We start from the raw sequence: 13,754 nt of genomic DNA, 5'->3' as shown, positions 1-13,754 counted from the left end.
CGGATAACGAGGTCAGAAGATGGAGACCATCCTGGTTAACACAGTGAACCCCATCTCTACTAAAAATACAAAAATTTAGCCAGGTGTGGTGGCACACACCTGTAGTCCCAGCTACTCGGGAAGCTGAGGCAGGAGAATTGCTTGAACCCAGGAGGCGGAGGTTGCAGTGAGCTGAGATCGTGCCACTGCACTCCAGCCTGGGTGACAGAGTGAGACTCTGTCTCAAAAAAAAAGAAAAAAGTATTTATTAATGTAGGTCTCAGACCAGAAAGCTTAAAATTTATGGTTCTAGACAGTGAATTACTTAAGGTGAGGACTGCAGTTATCTAGAACAAAGCAGAATGTCCAATACGCATATATCAGCTGCAGAGTAAATGGCTATAAAATGAAATAATGAAGAAAAGGACTCCATGGCTAAGCAAGTCCTCATAAATTTCTTTTCTAGCCCATGCCAGCCATGGGAGCTTTTAATTCAAGATGCTAGCAGGCATCTTGCTCTTCCCCACTCCTCTTGCCCAACAGAAACACTCAGGCTAGAAGTTAGTCTTGTCAGCCGGTCTAGGGAACACTCTGACCAGGCTGAAATGGCAATATATGTCAAGCCAGGATTGCATTCAGTTTACTTCAGTTTCAAACCTAAACATATTTTCATAAGATGCCAAGTGAGATGCATGAGTATGGCTGGCTCAGTCTCTGCTCTTAGGGTGCTTATCAAGCTGGGGATGATCAGTACACCAATAAGTAGACAGAGACAGAGGTAAAAAATGCAGTGACTTATGAAAGAAGAGAAAGTAAGAGAGAGAGAGGGAGAGCGAATGAGAGCGAGAGAGAGAGAGAGGAAGAGAGAGAGACTGTGTGCATTGGGAGGAGCAATCCAGGAAGGCTTCCAGGGGAAGGAAACATTTGACTCCTTTTCAAAATATGCACTGTTTTTGGTTTTGACAGGAAGCATGGGGAGCGGGGAAGCATGCTCAAAACTGCAAACCTGCAGTCTGACTAGGGCAAACAGCTAGTATCTCTGCAGCAGGTAGGGCAAGTGGGCTCCCCAGCTGCCAACCAATAGGCTTAACGAGATACCTGCACAGTTCCTTGCTACCTGCTGCTGGTCTCAGCCACTGACACACCTGCATGCTCCTTTCCAGGGAAGAAAGCAGAGCCGTGGCCAGTGAGTGAGTAGGGTGTAACTTTGAGAATATTAAACAATGATATTAAACACTGGACATCCAGCAACACAAAGATAGCTTATAGCTGTGGAACATCTGTGCCATCTGTCTGGCAGGGGGTTTTGTTTTTGTTTGTTGGTGGTTGTTAAATTTCTCCGAGCCATGGCCTTCATTCACCTTTCTGCATATCTAGTTCAGTGCTAGCTGCCTCGCATCTCTTTTTGTTTCTTCTTGCTTTTTTTAAAAATACCCAGGCTGTCACCTAGCATGCTCAGGGCTGGTGACATATTAGGAACTGTATTTTCTTTCTTTGGATTGCAGTAGAACATAGGGATATTTTGTCAGGACCTTAAGGGCAGAAAGGGGCATTTATCTGGAATGTTATGTCGTCTTTACTACCGGCTCAATTCGTGCTATGTCTAGAGGTGGTTCCCTCTACACACAAAGTGGGAGCTTTGGCAGGCCGCTGAGATGGAGGGGCCAGCATTTGCAATGGAAACCAACCCTGTCTGTCTTGCATCTGTTTTCAGAGCCAACATTTCTCAGAGCCGCAGTTCCCACTCCTTGAACAAACAGCTCATCATTAACATGGAACCCCTGCAGCCCCTGCTTTCTTCCCCCAGCGAGCAAGAAGAAGAACTTCCTCTGGGTGAGGGTAAGTCAGTCTCTTCATCCCAAAGGGTGGTGCTGCAGGCTGTCTCTGGAAAAAACAAAGGAGGCACCGATTCCACATATGATGGGTAATGGGTTAGTGTATGGGGTGGAGTGAGCCGTAAACTATGTTCTTAGTAAATAAGCTTTTTGCAGCTGGAAGGCTGTATGATACTGGGAGCTCTATTACTTTCTCCTGGAGAGAGTTCACTGGTATAAAGTATTTCTAAAATTATATATGAAAGGACTAATGGTGTTAGACCTACACCAGTCCAGTATGGTAATCATTAGCCATGTGTGGCTGTATTAAACTAAGTTTAAATTCATTGTAATTAAAAATCCATTTCCTCAGTGACACTAGCCAGATTCCCAGTGCTCAGTAGCCACATGTGGCTGGTTGGCTGCCATATTGGACACTGAGACTGAGATAATTTATCACCGAAAGTTCTGTTGGATGGTGATGTTTGTCACTGTAATCACAATTATATTGGTGGCAGTAAAGAGTTCTCCACAAGTATCTCTACACTGGTCATCCCATTTATGTCCCCCGAGCTTCTTGTTCTTGATCCTTCGTTTACATTGTCCAACAGTTTTGATACAAGCTAAAAAAAAGTGAAGTGTCCACCGCAACCCTGAAATTTGTTATATTTTAAAAAATAACAATAATATGTGTGTTTCTAGGCATCTTTGTATTGAAGGACTCTCCTTACTTCAAGGAAGACTCTCACCACACTGTTTGCTGCAGACGCCTGCAGACACCTCACATTCTTATTAATTTCCAATATTTGTTTAAATTAAGTTAATGAAATTCATTAAATCGAAAACAAGTACACATAGAATAAAGTTATTGGAACCTTTGAATACAAACATGCATTTTCTTAACTTTGTCATTTTGGTTTCATCATTGAAAATCTGGGTACTGGGCAGTTTCAAGAGGGCAGGTCACTCTGTCCCCGGAAGATCACCTTCACCTCCAGCTTCAAGTCAAGAATTTATTTCACAGGAGAAAACTTTTGAGTCTATAATAAGGGTATGGCTTGGCATGCAGATACCCTTGAGATCGGTAGCAGCAACCAATTTGCAGTGACATGTAAAAAATTCCTGCAAATCTTTTCCTGAAAGGCAGCTTTGATGGTTAGAAGGAGAACTGGACAACTGGATGCTAAAATTCCATGGATGGAGGGAAAGTGTGCAAAGCCTGAAAGATGGGATCTTAGAAGACACCATTTGTCTTCATTTGGGCTGTAAGAGATGACGATAATGACAACACTCTTGTTATAAATGACTTTTGTTATCGATCTTAACAATGAACTCTGTAAGTTCCATGCTAAATTAATTTGCTTAGCCCGAGCGCCTCTGGGTCCATGTTGCTTGTCTGTGTTTTTCAGCAGATTATCTGGTTTTGTGTGTTTTGCAAATGAAAGAAAAGCAGTTTTCATTTCTGGTCACTAACGGTTTTCTGAGTTTCTTCCTATATGCTTGGAATATTGCTCTGAGTGAAAATCATTTTTTCTGAAGGTCGTGATTATCCCAAGGTTAAATGAAGGAGGGTATGGCTAATAGAGAAGAAAAGAGAAAGGACATCTCACAACTGGAATTGTGACTGTGCCTTGTCTGCAAAGATGGAAGCTTAGATGGGAATACAGTTTGGAGGCCCAGATGGGTTGAATGACTGTTATGGGGAATGTGGAAGCCTAAGCCTGCTGCCGTATGATCCCCCAAGATGTGAAAGGGAACCTGGTCAAACTTTCCTCCATACTCTTCATCCCATTCAGTTAGGGATATCTGTTTTGCTCCATTTTCTATTATGAGGTTCCACTGCTAAATACTAGGTGTGATTTTGACATAGCAACTGTGTGGCCGATAGACAAACCATTATAATTAACTGCAAAAAACTTTAAAGAATCTCATGACAGGACAGGAATGCATAAGCTACCTTTTCAATTTTCCCAGTTGTTTTAAAGAACCATCTTACATTCTTTTACCAGCTGTAAAGCCAAACTGATAGATCTCTCTCTTCAAAAGTCCACAGTAGCTCTATTGATATCTAATCAAATTATTTTCTCCGGGAGATTTGTCCCCTGACAGAGCATCTTTGTGGGTTTTAAAGTTCAGACAAGTCATAATAACTTTCAGGATATAGACTCAATTAAAAAGCAAGAGAAGTAGAAACAATAGTATTGTTAATTTTTCAATAAATACAATGATTCTCTCAGTTTAGAGTAAGAGCAAAATTATCTTTTTTTCTCTTTCTTTTTCTTTTCTTTATTTTTTTTTTTGAGACGGAGTCTCACTCTGTCGCCCAGACTGGAGTGCAGTGGTGCGAACTCGGCTCACTGCAAGCTCCACCTCCCGGGTTCACACCATTCTCCTGTCTCAGCCTCCCAATTAGCTGGGACTACAGGCGCCCGCCGCATGCCCGGCTAATTTTTTGTATTTTTAGTAGAGACGGGGTTTCACCATGTTAGTCAGGATAGTCTCGATCTCCTGACCTTGTGATCTGCCTGCCTCGGCCTCCCAAAGTGGTGGGATTACAGGTGTGAGCCACTGTGCCTGGCGAGTAAGAGCAAAATTATCTTAGGTACCACAAAATTCAAAGTATGATTTCCACTGCAGTTGTAGCTCTGCGTTCTGTATGCCGTTGTACCTCTGTTACTAGTCAAATTCTGCTCCACGGCTCTTGTCTTTGAGTGTCAAGCAATGGGATTCAGGCATTCCATTAGATAGATACCTGTTTTATAGATTTACATTTCTCAGAGTTATAAAGAGAAGAGAGACAGATGAGAGCTCTAAACAAAGAAGATGTTTCCATCTTTGTGAATGGGCCGTGTTTCTGGGCTTTTGAGCTCATGCACTATGAAGAATTTTGTTTCATCTCTATATTTTAATATTTCATTTCTTTTTATTTCTGTGCTAGAGCCAAACTTAAAGAGGCTAGGAATTCATTCATTTCTTAATGCAACAATTGTGACAAATGCAAGTTGTATACCCTGTAGACCACACTTACCGTGTCCAAGTTCCTGTGGACTGTAATGATGAAGACATGAAGATGCTTTCTCTTCTGGAGGCTCACAGCCCACTGGGGAGATGGCAGTGGGATCACAGAGGTGATGACAAAGTTCTGCCTCTGCTGATTGAATCATATGCTCACTTTTCTGTGTGCCCCACTGGATATCAGTGCCTTGAGCTGCCTTCAGGGCATTCCTTCCTTTTTAGTTCCATTGGAGTGTCTGACATAAAATCAGTGGGCTAAGGAATAAATGGGAGAGATGGACAGGAAAAGTTGAAAATAGAGTGGTGTGTTTCACCTGCATGAGGTGTGAGTGTGGTTCCAGGGAAGAGGTTCTGGGGGATGGTGAAGGTGAGGCAGAAAGTTAGGAGAGGGCCAGATTATGGGCCTCTTGTGACTTGCAGGAGAATTTAGACTTTAACCTGAGAGCAGCTGGGAGGCACTGAGGGATTTCAGGTACGGGAATGATGTCAATGCCATGGGAGTTGTATTTTGTATAACTCTGGTGATGTGTAGAGAATGGATTAGAGGCAGATATGGCTGGAGCGGAGTTTTTCAACCTCAAAACCACTGACCTCTTGAGCTAGACAGTTCTTTCTGGGGGATTCCTGTGCATTGTAGGATGTTTAGTAGCCTCCCTAGATTCTACCCGGTAGATGCCAGAAGGACCTCACCAATCTTGACAACCAAAAATGTCTCCAGATATTGCCAGATTTCCCCTGGGAAGCAAAATAGTTCTCTGGTTAGAAACCACTGGGTTGGAGGCACAGACTACACAGGAACCACTGGAGGAGCCCAGAAAATAGATGTGCAAGGGCTGAAGCAGGCAGAGAGAATGCAACTAGGGAGGAGGCAGTGGATACAAGGCACAGTGAGAGGCAGAGTTGTGGAGACAGGGTCGCTGGTTACATGGTAGGGACATAGCCTGTGGACTCCTACCATCCGGGTCCTGCTCTTGTCTCAGAGACATTGAGTTGAAAATCCTTCAACCTCTTTATGTTAAAGATGAGAATACAGAGACCCAGGAAGGTTTCAGGGGTGTGTCAGCATCACACAGAGAGTCTACGGCCAGCATGATTTTGTTGAGTTGTTGGAGTCATCGAGAGAGTTACATACTACTGTTGCTTCTCAGAGCTTCAAACACAGTGGTGGAGACTCAATGTCACCACTTACCTTTGTTTTCACTGTGCCCAACATGGAGATACTAGTTCAGATTCTTGTCTAGGGGTCTCAAATCACATATTTTGGAACTAGATTTATAAACGGGTCAAGATCAGCAGCTTGAGCCCTGTTAAAAGTGTAGTCTAATGGCCGGGCACAGTGGCTCATGCCTGTAATCGTGGTACTTTGAGAGGCTGAGGCGGGTGGATCACCTGAGGTCAGGAGTTCGAGACCAGCCTGACCAACATGGAGAAACCCCGTCTCTACTAAAAATACAAAATTAGCTGGGCATGGTGGCGCATGCCTGTAATCCCAGCTACTCAGGGGGCGGAGGCAGGAAAATTGCTTGAACCCGGGTGGTGGAGGTTGCAGTGAGCCGAGGTCGTGCCACTGCACTCCAGCCTGGACAACAAGAGTGAAACACTCTCAAAAAAAAAAAAAAAAGTGTTGTATAATAAATAATTTTTTAATAATCAGGTTGGGAGAAGAAAGTCTTAACTTATGGAATCTATCTCTGTGAGGTCATGGGAATGTCCTGTCACCTTGTCTTAGATGGTGTGATTAGTAGGGATATCTCTGCCACTGCCATGGACCTCTGGGGTCATGACCACCCATTTATCAGACAAGCTTTTTCCATTCTTTTCAAGTTTCTCAAAGACAGCTGGGCAGAGTATTATTGCCCAGATTAATGCAGTGTTGTTCTGGGAAAATGTGTGACCCCATTCAGCCATATGACAGCTGGAGGATTAGGTCTCAAGTTGGCTATGTCAGGGTGGAGAAAAAACAAAATCAGTTCCTAGGCACCACTGGGCAACGGGAACGTTTTCAAAACTCACCCAAAAGTTGCTCGGTTACAGGATCTGAGAGAATTAGTGCTGTGGAAAACTTCAGATGAGAATGGCAAACCATTCGAAGAGTGCCGCTTAGAGCTTATGAGAATTTCAGGAGAAGAAAAAATTTACAGTGGGAATTGTTCTAGGTGAAAATGACATTTTAAGGATTCATTAATCTGAATAAATTCACATGCAAAATGGAGCAGGTTCCCCATAGTGTAGATAGCACCGTGCTTCTGCGTTTTGTCAGTAGAGTGTATGTTCTCATTATGGAAGAATGCTGGATTGTGGTAGAGAAGGGGAGTGAAATTAATCATGTGAGACTTGGTAACTGGCAATTACAGACACACAATGAAGATCACTGATGTCTGCCATAGCAGTGGTGCAGGCTGGCATAAACATAGTAGAAAAGCCACGCATGGCTTTCAACTGTAATAAATAAGAGTTGAAAATGTTTGTTTTCCCCTTACTGGCAAAATGAAAGCACAATGGAGACACCAGAATTTCTATAAAGGAGAGTCTTGGGGGAGGCAATGGGTGTTAGATTAAAGGATCATGTGAAGCTGCTTTTGCATATGATCCAGAAAGTATCTTTATTGAAGAATAGATGGAAATTAAGAAAATGGTAAAACTAACTCTCACAAGCCACCCTTTAGCACCATCCCTGTAAATGTTCGTGTATGTGCATGTGTGTGCTTGTGCTGAGTGTATATGTGAATGCATGCTTGTGTTGTGCGTGTGATGGAAAGTGTGTGTGGAAGGTGGAGGCAGCGATGTTTAAAAGGTTGCTTGCAGTGTCTAGCCCTAACCATAGATGGCTTAACGTGGTTTCAGTGAAATTCTATAAAGTCTGTGTGTGAACATGCAAAGGCATTTTGCACATGTAAAAAGAGTATTGTCCTCATCCATCAGGCATGCCATACTCTTGGTCCCACCCACCCTCCACCCGAACACATAACAGGTGACTGGTGGGGCTGCTGCATTGTCTGTGCGTATGCTTTTCATGCACTACACAGTTGCTCCGATCTGTCACTGGTGAAGCCTCTGACAGCCCAAGGCTGCTGTGGTTATACCATGGTGCGTTCCTTATCTTACCCTCTACCAGGTTTGGTCTTCCTCCCTGCCTGTCTGACGTGAACAGTCTCCTGTCTCTTTTCTCCCTTTCTGTAGTTCCATGGCCATGGCTCAGACAAATTTACCCTTTTCTCATGCCTTTGGTGTCTTTTTTCCCACCACTTTCCCCCAGATGCTAAGCCATTTCTTCCCTTTGACTCAGATGTCTCAGGACATATGCATTCGCAGTGATGCGCTGGTGTTTTTTGTTTGTTTGTTTTTGTTTTTTGAGACGGGGTCTTGCTCTGTTGCCAGGCTGGAGTGCAGTGGCATGATCTCAGCTCACTGCAACCTCTGCCTCCTGGGTTCAAGCAATTCTCCTGCCTCAGCCTCCTGAGTAGCTGGGACTACACGCACATGCCACCATGCCCAGCTAATGTTTGTATTTTTAGTAGAGATGGGGTTTCACCATGTTGGCCAGGGTGGTTTTGATCTCTTCACCTTGTGATCTGCCCACCTCAGCCTCCCAAAGTGCTGGGATTACAGGAGTGAACCACCATACCTGGCCTGCAGTGGTGTTTTTGACATTTCTTTTGTGTTACGTCCCATGAAAATGCAGAAGCTGTTTATGAATCCTGTGGAATCACCTTTCCCCTTATGGTTCCTGCTATCTGGTGATGGACTGACCAACCCTAGTTCTAATTAGACTTGTCCCTACCACAGGGTTTCGTGATTGCTATTTGCTTTATTTTTCATTATAAAGCTTGTACATCACCTTCTAAAAAATTTAGAAATCACAAAAAAGCATAAATGAGCAAAAAAAAAAAAAAAAACAAAAAACAAAAGTCCCAGCTTGCCCCCTCCTAGAGGCAATCAGTGTTAATGCATTAGCAATTTCTTCCCTATGCACTTTAATGCAGTTGCAGTTACCCAGTGTATTAAATTCTTAAAATTCCTGCTTTGTTTGTTTAATATTGAAAACACTGGTGCATGACAACACATCGGAAATTGAACTGGAGATCAAACAATGAATTGGGAACATATTTAACACAAATACAGACAAATGTGTTAAATGTCGTAAATTAGAAGGAACTCATACAAAGTGCTGTTTTAAGCGTCATTTTAGCATTGCACATGCTCGGGCTATCCTGAACGTTCTTATTGAATGGCATCTATAGTCTCCAGCTGCTGAGAAGCACATAGTAACTGGAGTTGCTTCTGCAGGAGCTAGGAGGCCTCCACAGAGCAGAAGGCATCTCCTGTTTTTGTTTATAGTTGCAGTATCGGATTAGCAAAACAAAAATTCAGAATTATCACACCTATTGAATTCTTGAAGACAGCACCACAGTTTAGGTCGGCAGCGCCTCTAGGGTAGAAGAGGCCAAGAACAGCTTAGAGGACAAGACATAAAGTCCTCAGCAGGCTCTGCAGATTCCTATTTTGCAGTCTTTTCAAAAGCTTTTTACCTTTTCTTTTGTGTTTTCCTCTGGAGCTATTCTCATCTTTGGAACTCTGGGATTTTTTTTTTTTTTTTTTTTTTTTTTTTTTTTTTACTGACAACTGAAATACTCATGAGAAGTTTATATCACTTGAAAGAGGATTTAGAAATTTTGAGTATTTACTGTATTGTAAGGAAGCTTAGTGCCTTGTTCCTGATACAAGCTCAGCGCATTTTATCTTGCAAAGATTTTGTATTTTACATCTTAAGACACCAATAGTGTGCATCACTTCAATTCTGTAGTTGGCTAATTCTCCACAAATAGTGCATTTTATGAGATATAGCATCCCACAGTGGAAGCATAGCAGTGGTTCAGGTGGCTGCTGTCTTTCTGCATTAATGTCTCAGATGAAACCTGGTGTTGGCTCCTCTGCCAAGCAGCCGGGTGACCACAGACAAGACTGTCCACCTTTTAGAGCTTCATTTTCCTCATCCACAAGACAAGAAGATTGGATTTGAGCACAACTTAAATGCTTTCTAGCTCTTAACTCTGATTCTTTTGCTGGTAAAAAAAAAAATCCAAGACTGTGGCTTGAGGTCTTTTTACTATGAGGATGGGAACTTGGGGACAGGAGTATTTTTCATAGCTTTCAAGAGTTAAAGGGAGGATTGAGGAAGGTCTAGCCACAGGGGTTAGCAACATACAGCCTGTGGTGGGCCCAGCACCATTTATTTCTGGCCTTCAAGTGAACAGCTACATTTGAGATGATGATAAAAGTACCTATAGCATATCCTCCAATTTGCCTCTTCAACTTTTAACTTTTAAAATTTTGCCAGCAAAGCTTGAAATTTACAATCTAAGGCTTCATATAAAATGTGTGCTGGTCTCTGATCTAACATATCCTCAGGATTCTTCTACAAACGGGAAAGCCTGAGAGGTGAGAAAATTTACCCAATGTCACATGGTTGGGTGAATATTCTGGAAAGCTGGGATTACATCCTTATTCTCAGATTCCTGGTCCAGCTATCTTAGATGACATTGAACACAGCTAAAACGACTCAACTGCCTCTTGCTAAAACAGAATAGATAACTAAGGAATTACATCTATTTTTCAATTATGGTGAATGAATGATCCAAAGAGACAACATATTTTACTTAAGTATGGGTGATCTCTGTGGTTCAATGAGCAGAGCTCTTGTGTATATGGGACAGTGTGCAAGGCTTTGGTTTTCCAGCACAGCATGCCAGGACCTGCTGATGCCCCAGAGACTTCCATCACCCTAGAAGGAGTGGTGAGAAGGCTGGGGACCCAGTGTCTTGCAGCAAACAGAATTCTTGGTAGAGACACGCTGCAGGGGAAACAGACTTCCCACAGGAAGCTCATTCCCTTCGGGAATCATGTTCTGATTTTAAAGTTGAATTCATTAAATAAGGAATGACTCACTCCGGGGCTAGTTCTAATTACTCATTTGCTTACAGTCTGGGTTAAGAGTGACTGTCTTAGTGGAAGCGATTCAGCAGCAGAGCTTCCCAAATCATTCCTCCTGCTCAGGTGAGCATTTTGCTGCCCCACTTAATAATAATTAATTGCTTCAAAGGACTTGGCTAGGGTGAAAAAATAAGTCAGTCAAGTGTCCCAGGAAGTAGTCTAGTCATCGTCCTTGAGGGCTGGGATTTGAGCCAGAGGAGAGCGTTGTGTGACCAGCTGTGACAGCCAGAGTGTGGTCTGCGGAGGGAAGACATTTTGCTTGGCACTTCGATAAATAAACACTCTCACCACTTCCCTAAGAAACCACAGGAGGGGAAAGGCGAAAATATTACTAAACCGATTGTTGCTAGAAAGCAGAAGCTAGAATGTTCTGAGTGTTAGATGCATGGGCTTCTATTTTCTTGCATTTTTGTCAGTGGGTTGGTAGTGAGTGTTAAGTAGATGTTCTTTGCAATCCCCAAGCTTATGATTGAGCCAGGCTCTCAGAGCCTCTCCCTCCTTCTCCTCCCTTCTCTTGAGATCCAGTGCCACTTAAATGGGAGAAAGTGTTGGGCAGTGTGTGCTGGTTACCATTCTTTTAGGCGGACTCTTTATAATAGATCTGAGGCAGTGCAGGCAAGGTTCAGAGAAGAGGCTGTGTTCAGCTGGCTCAAGACTGGGTCTTGGGAGTGTACACTCAGCGCCATAAACAGGAGTGCAGTCTCCTTCCTGGTTTGGCAGATGGTGAATTGGAGGTCCTAGAACTGTGGCTTCCAGAGCAGGGTACATACAGTGATCCACTGGGGTGCAGGAAGAAATTATTCAGACTTCTACTGATACTTTATTTTTATCACCTCTTTACAAAATTTCTATTGTATGGGTTTTATAATGTGCATAATATACAATGACAGATATACATGTATCTAATTTATAAATAAATATGCAGTTATTTGTATGTACAAACATTTTTTCCCCAAAAGATTATTTGGAAACGGCTGCTCTAGATCTTGAAGATGAGTCTACCAAAACGAAAAGGGGGGCGGGGGATGTGTTTTTGAAACTCTGAAATCTCTGTTCATGCCAAAGCCCTAGATTCCAAAATAGATGTGAGAACTGTCTGCTCTAGTTACGGTGGTGACATGCCATTTTACATGCTTTTGGTCTATCACTCCGGTAAACCAGGGTGAGTCACCCAAACACAGTCAGGGCTTTTGCCAAGCTATTGGGTAGGTGCTGTGTCACTCTCATTTAAGCATTGTAGGGTGGCCCCTAAGTCTGCAATATACACAGATGCTGGACTGCACTTGAGTGGACTCCGAATACAATATTAATGGGGATTCTCTGGTGGCAAGAAGAGCATTGGACAGAGAATGAGAGGGCCAAGCTTAGTTCATTTGATAAACGTTTACTTCTTTTCTGGCACATGCTGGACATTGATACCACCTAGATCTTATTTTCTCTTCTGTAACACAAGATAAGATTATTTCTGAGTTTCTTCTTCACTCTGATTGTTCTTTAATAATTCTTTCTCCAGATGGCTGCTGTTCTTATTTACATGGTTTTAGATCATTGTTCATTGCTTTTGAAAGCAAAAGCGATAGCCATCTTCTTTTTTGTTTTTTATTCTATGAAAGACGGTTTTATTTAACTTAAAAAAATTTTTAAATTTAATTTTAAGTTCCAGGATACATGTACAGAAAGTGCAGGTTTGTTACATAGGTAAATGTGTACCATGGTTGTTTGCTACACCTATCACCTTATTACCTCACCTAGGTATTAAGCCCTATATTCATTAGCTATTTATCTTGATGCTCTCCCTCCCCCACCCCCGGCTGACAGGCCCCAGTGTGTGATGTCCCCCTTCCTGTGTCCATGTGTTCTCATTGTTCAACTCCCACTTATAAGTGAGAACATTCGGTGTGTGGTTTTCTGTTCCTGTGTTAGTTTTCTGAAGCTAATGGCTTCCAGCTCCCTCCATGTCCCTGCAAAGGACATGATCTTGTTCTTTTTTATGGCTGCATAGTATTTCATGGTGTGTATGTACCACATTTTCTTTATCCAGTCTTTCATTGATGGGGATTTGGGTTGATTCCATGTCTTTGCTATTGTAAATAGTGCCACAACGAACACACGCTTGCTTGTATCTTTATAATAGAATGATTTAGATTCCTTTGGATATACAACCAGTAATGAGATTGCTGGGTCAAATGGTATCATCTTCTTTTTTAATGTGGTAACTGAAGCACAAAGAATGGGGAACAATGATATTTAAAAGCAGGGTTTAACTTTTTTCCTAAAAGAGCCCTCACTTTAGAGGCATCCAATTGGGAACTTTTAAAATCTTCATATCTCCACTTCAACATTAGAAATGTGATAATGGGCAGATGCTTTGAGTGAAAGAGAAATAAATAGGGTTGTCAGAATGACTCACTTGATAATCGGAACATAGGCTGGAAATTTTGTTATTAAAGAAAGGGTTATCCATATTTAAAAAATAGAGCATCCCTTGTGATCTGTGGTCTGCTCAGTACCTGCCTAGCCCCTTGGCCTAGCTGAAAAAATAGGCCCCTAAATACAGGCTTGGCCCCACCCCAGCTCCAGGACCAATTGTACCCTTACCGGGGAGGGAATTGAGAAGCCCAAGCCCAGCCCTTTGTATGGGCCCTTAGTCTGCTCTCTCTGTTGCTCTGCCCTGCTCTCTGGCTCTCATGCCCACCTTCTTCCCTTTCCTGAGTCCCTGCCTTGGTCCCCGTCCCCACCCCCAGCACTCTTCTCCCCCAGGACCTTGACGGCCCTTGTTCCTGGGGCTAGACCGTGCTTCTGACTCTGACCCTGTGGCTGGGGACGTGCCCCTGCTTGCTGATTGACAGTCTGCCTGGGTCATCCTTCATGTCTTATGTCCCCTGGGGCCATGTTCTGTTTCCAGAACAGGCTGTTGGTTAACAATTGCCTAAATAGTAGAGTCAGACTTGTAAA

At 42.9% G+C, this 13,754-nt stretch overlaps 1 protein-coding gene across 4 annotated transcripts in view; it reads left to right on the top strand.

The window, feature by feature from the left end:
- FRMD3 (FERM domain containing 3) overlaps positions 1 to 13,754 on the top strand; it is a 293,594-nt gene that overhangs the window by 254,043 nt on the left and 25,797 nt on the right. For all 4 annotated transcript variants that reach the window (XM_025359403.1, XM_025359405.1, XM_025359402.1 and 1 more), the window contains one exon: positions 1,694 to 1,818. In XM_025359403.1, coding sequence (XP_025215188.1) covers positions 1,694 to 1,818 — 125 coding nt within the window. The remainder of the gene's footprint in view (positions 1 to 1,693; positions 1,819 to 13,754) is intronic.

This window comes from Theropithecus gelada, chromosome 15 (genome assembly GCF_003255815.1).
Source record: "Theropithecus gelada isolate Dixy chromosome 15, Tgel_1.0, whole genome shotgun sequence".
In the NCBI taxonomy this organism is placed as follows: Eukaryota; Metazoa; Chordata; class Mammalia; order Primates; family Cercopithecidae; genus Theropithecus; species Theropithecus gelada.
This window is presented reverse-complemented; position numbering and strand designations above follow the sequence as displayed.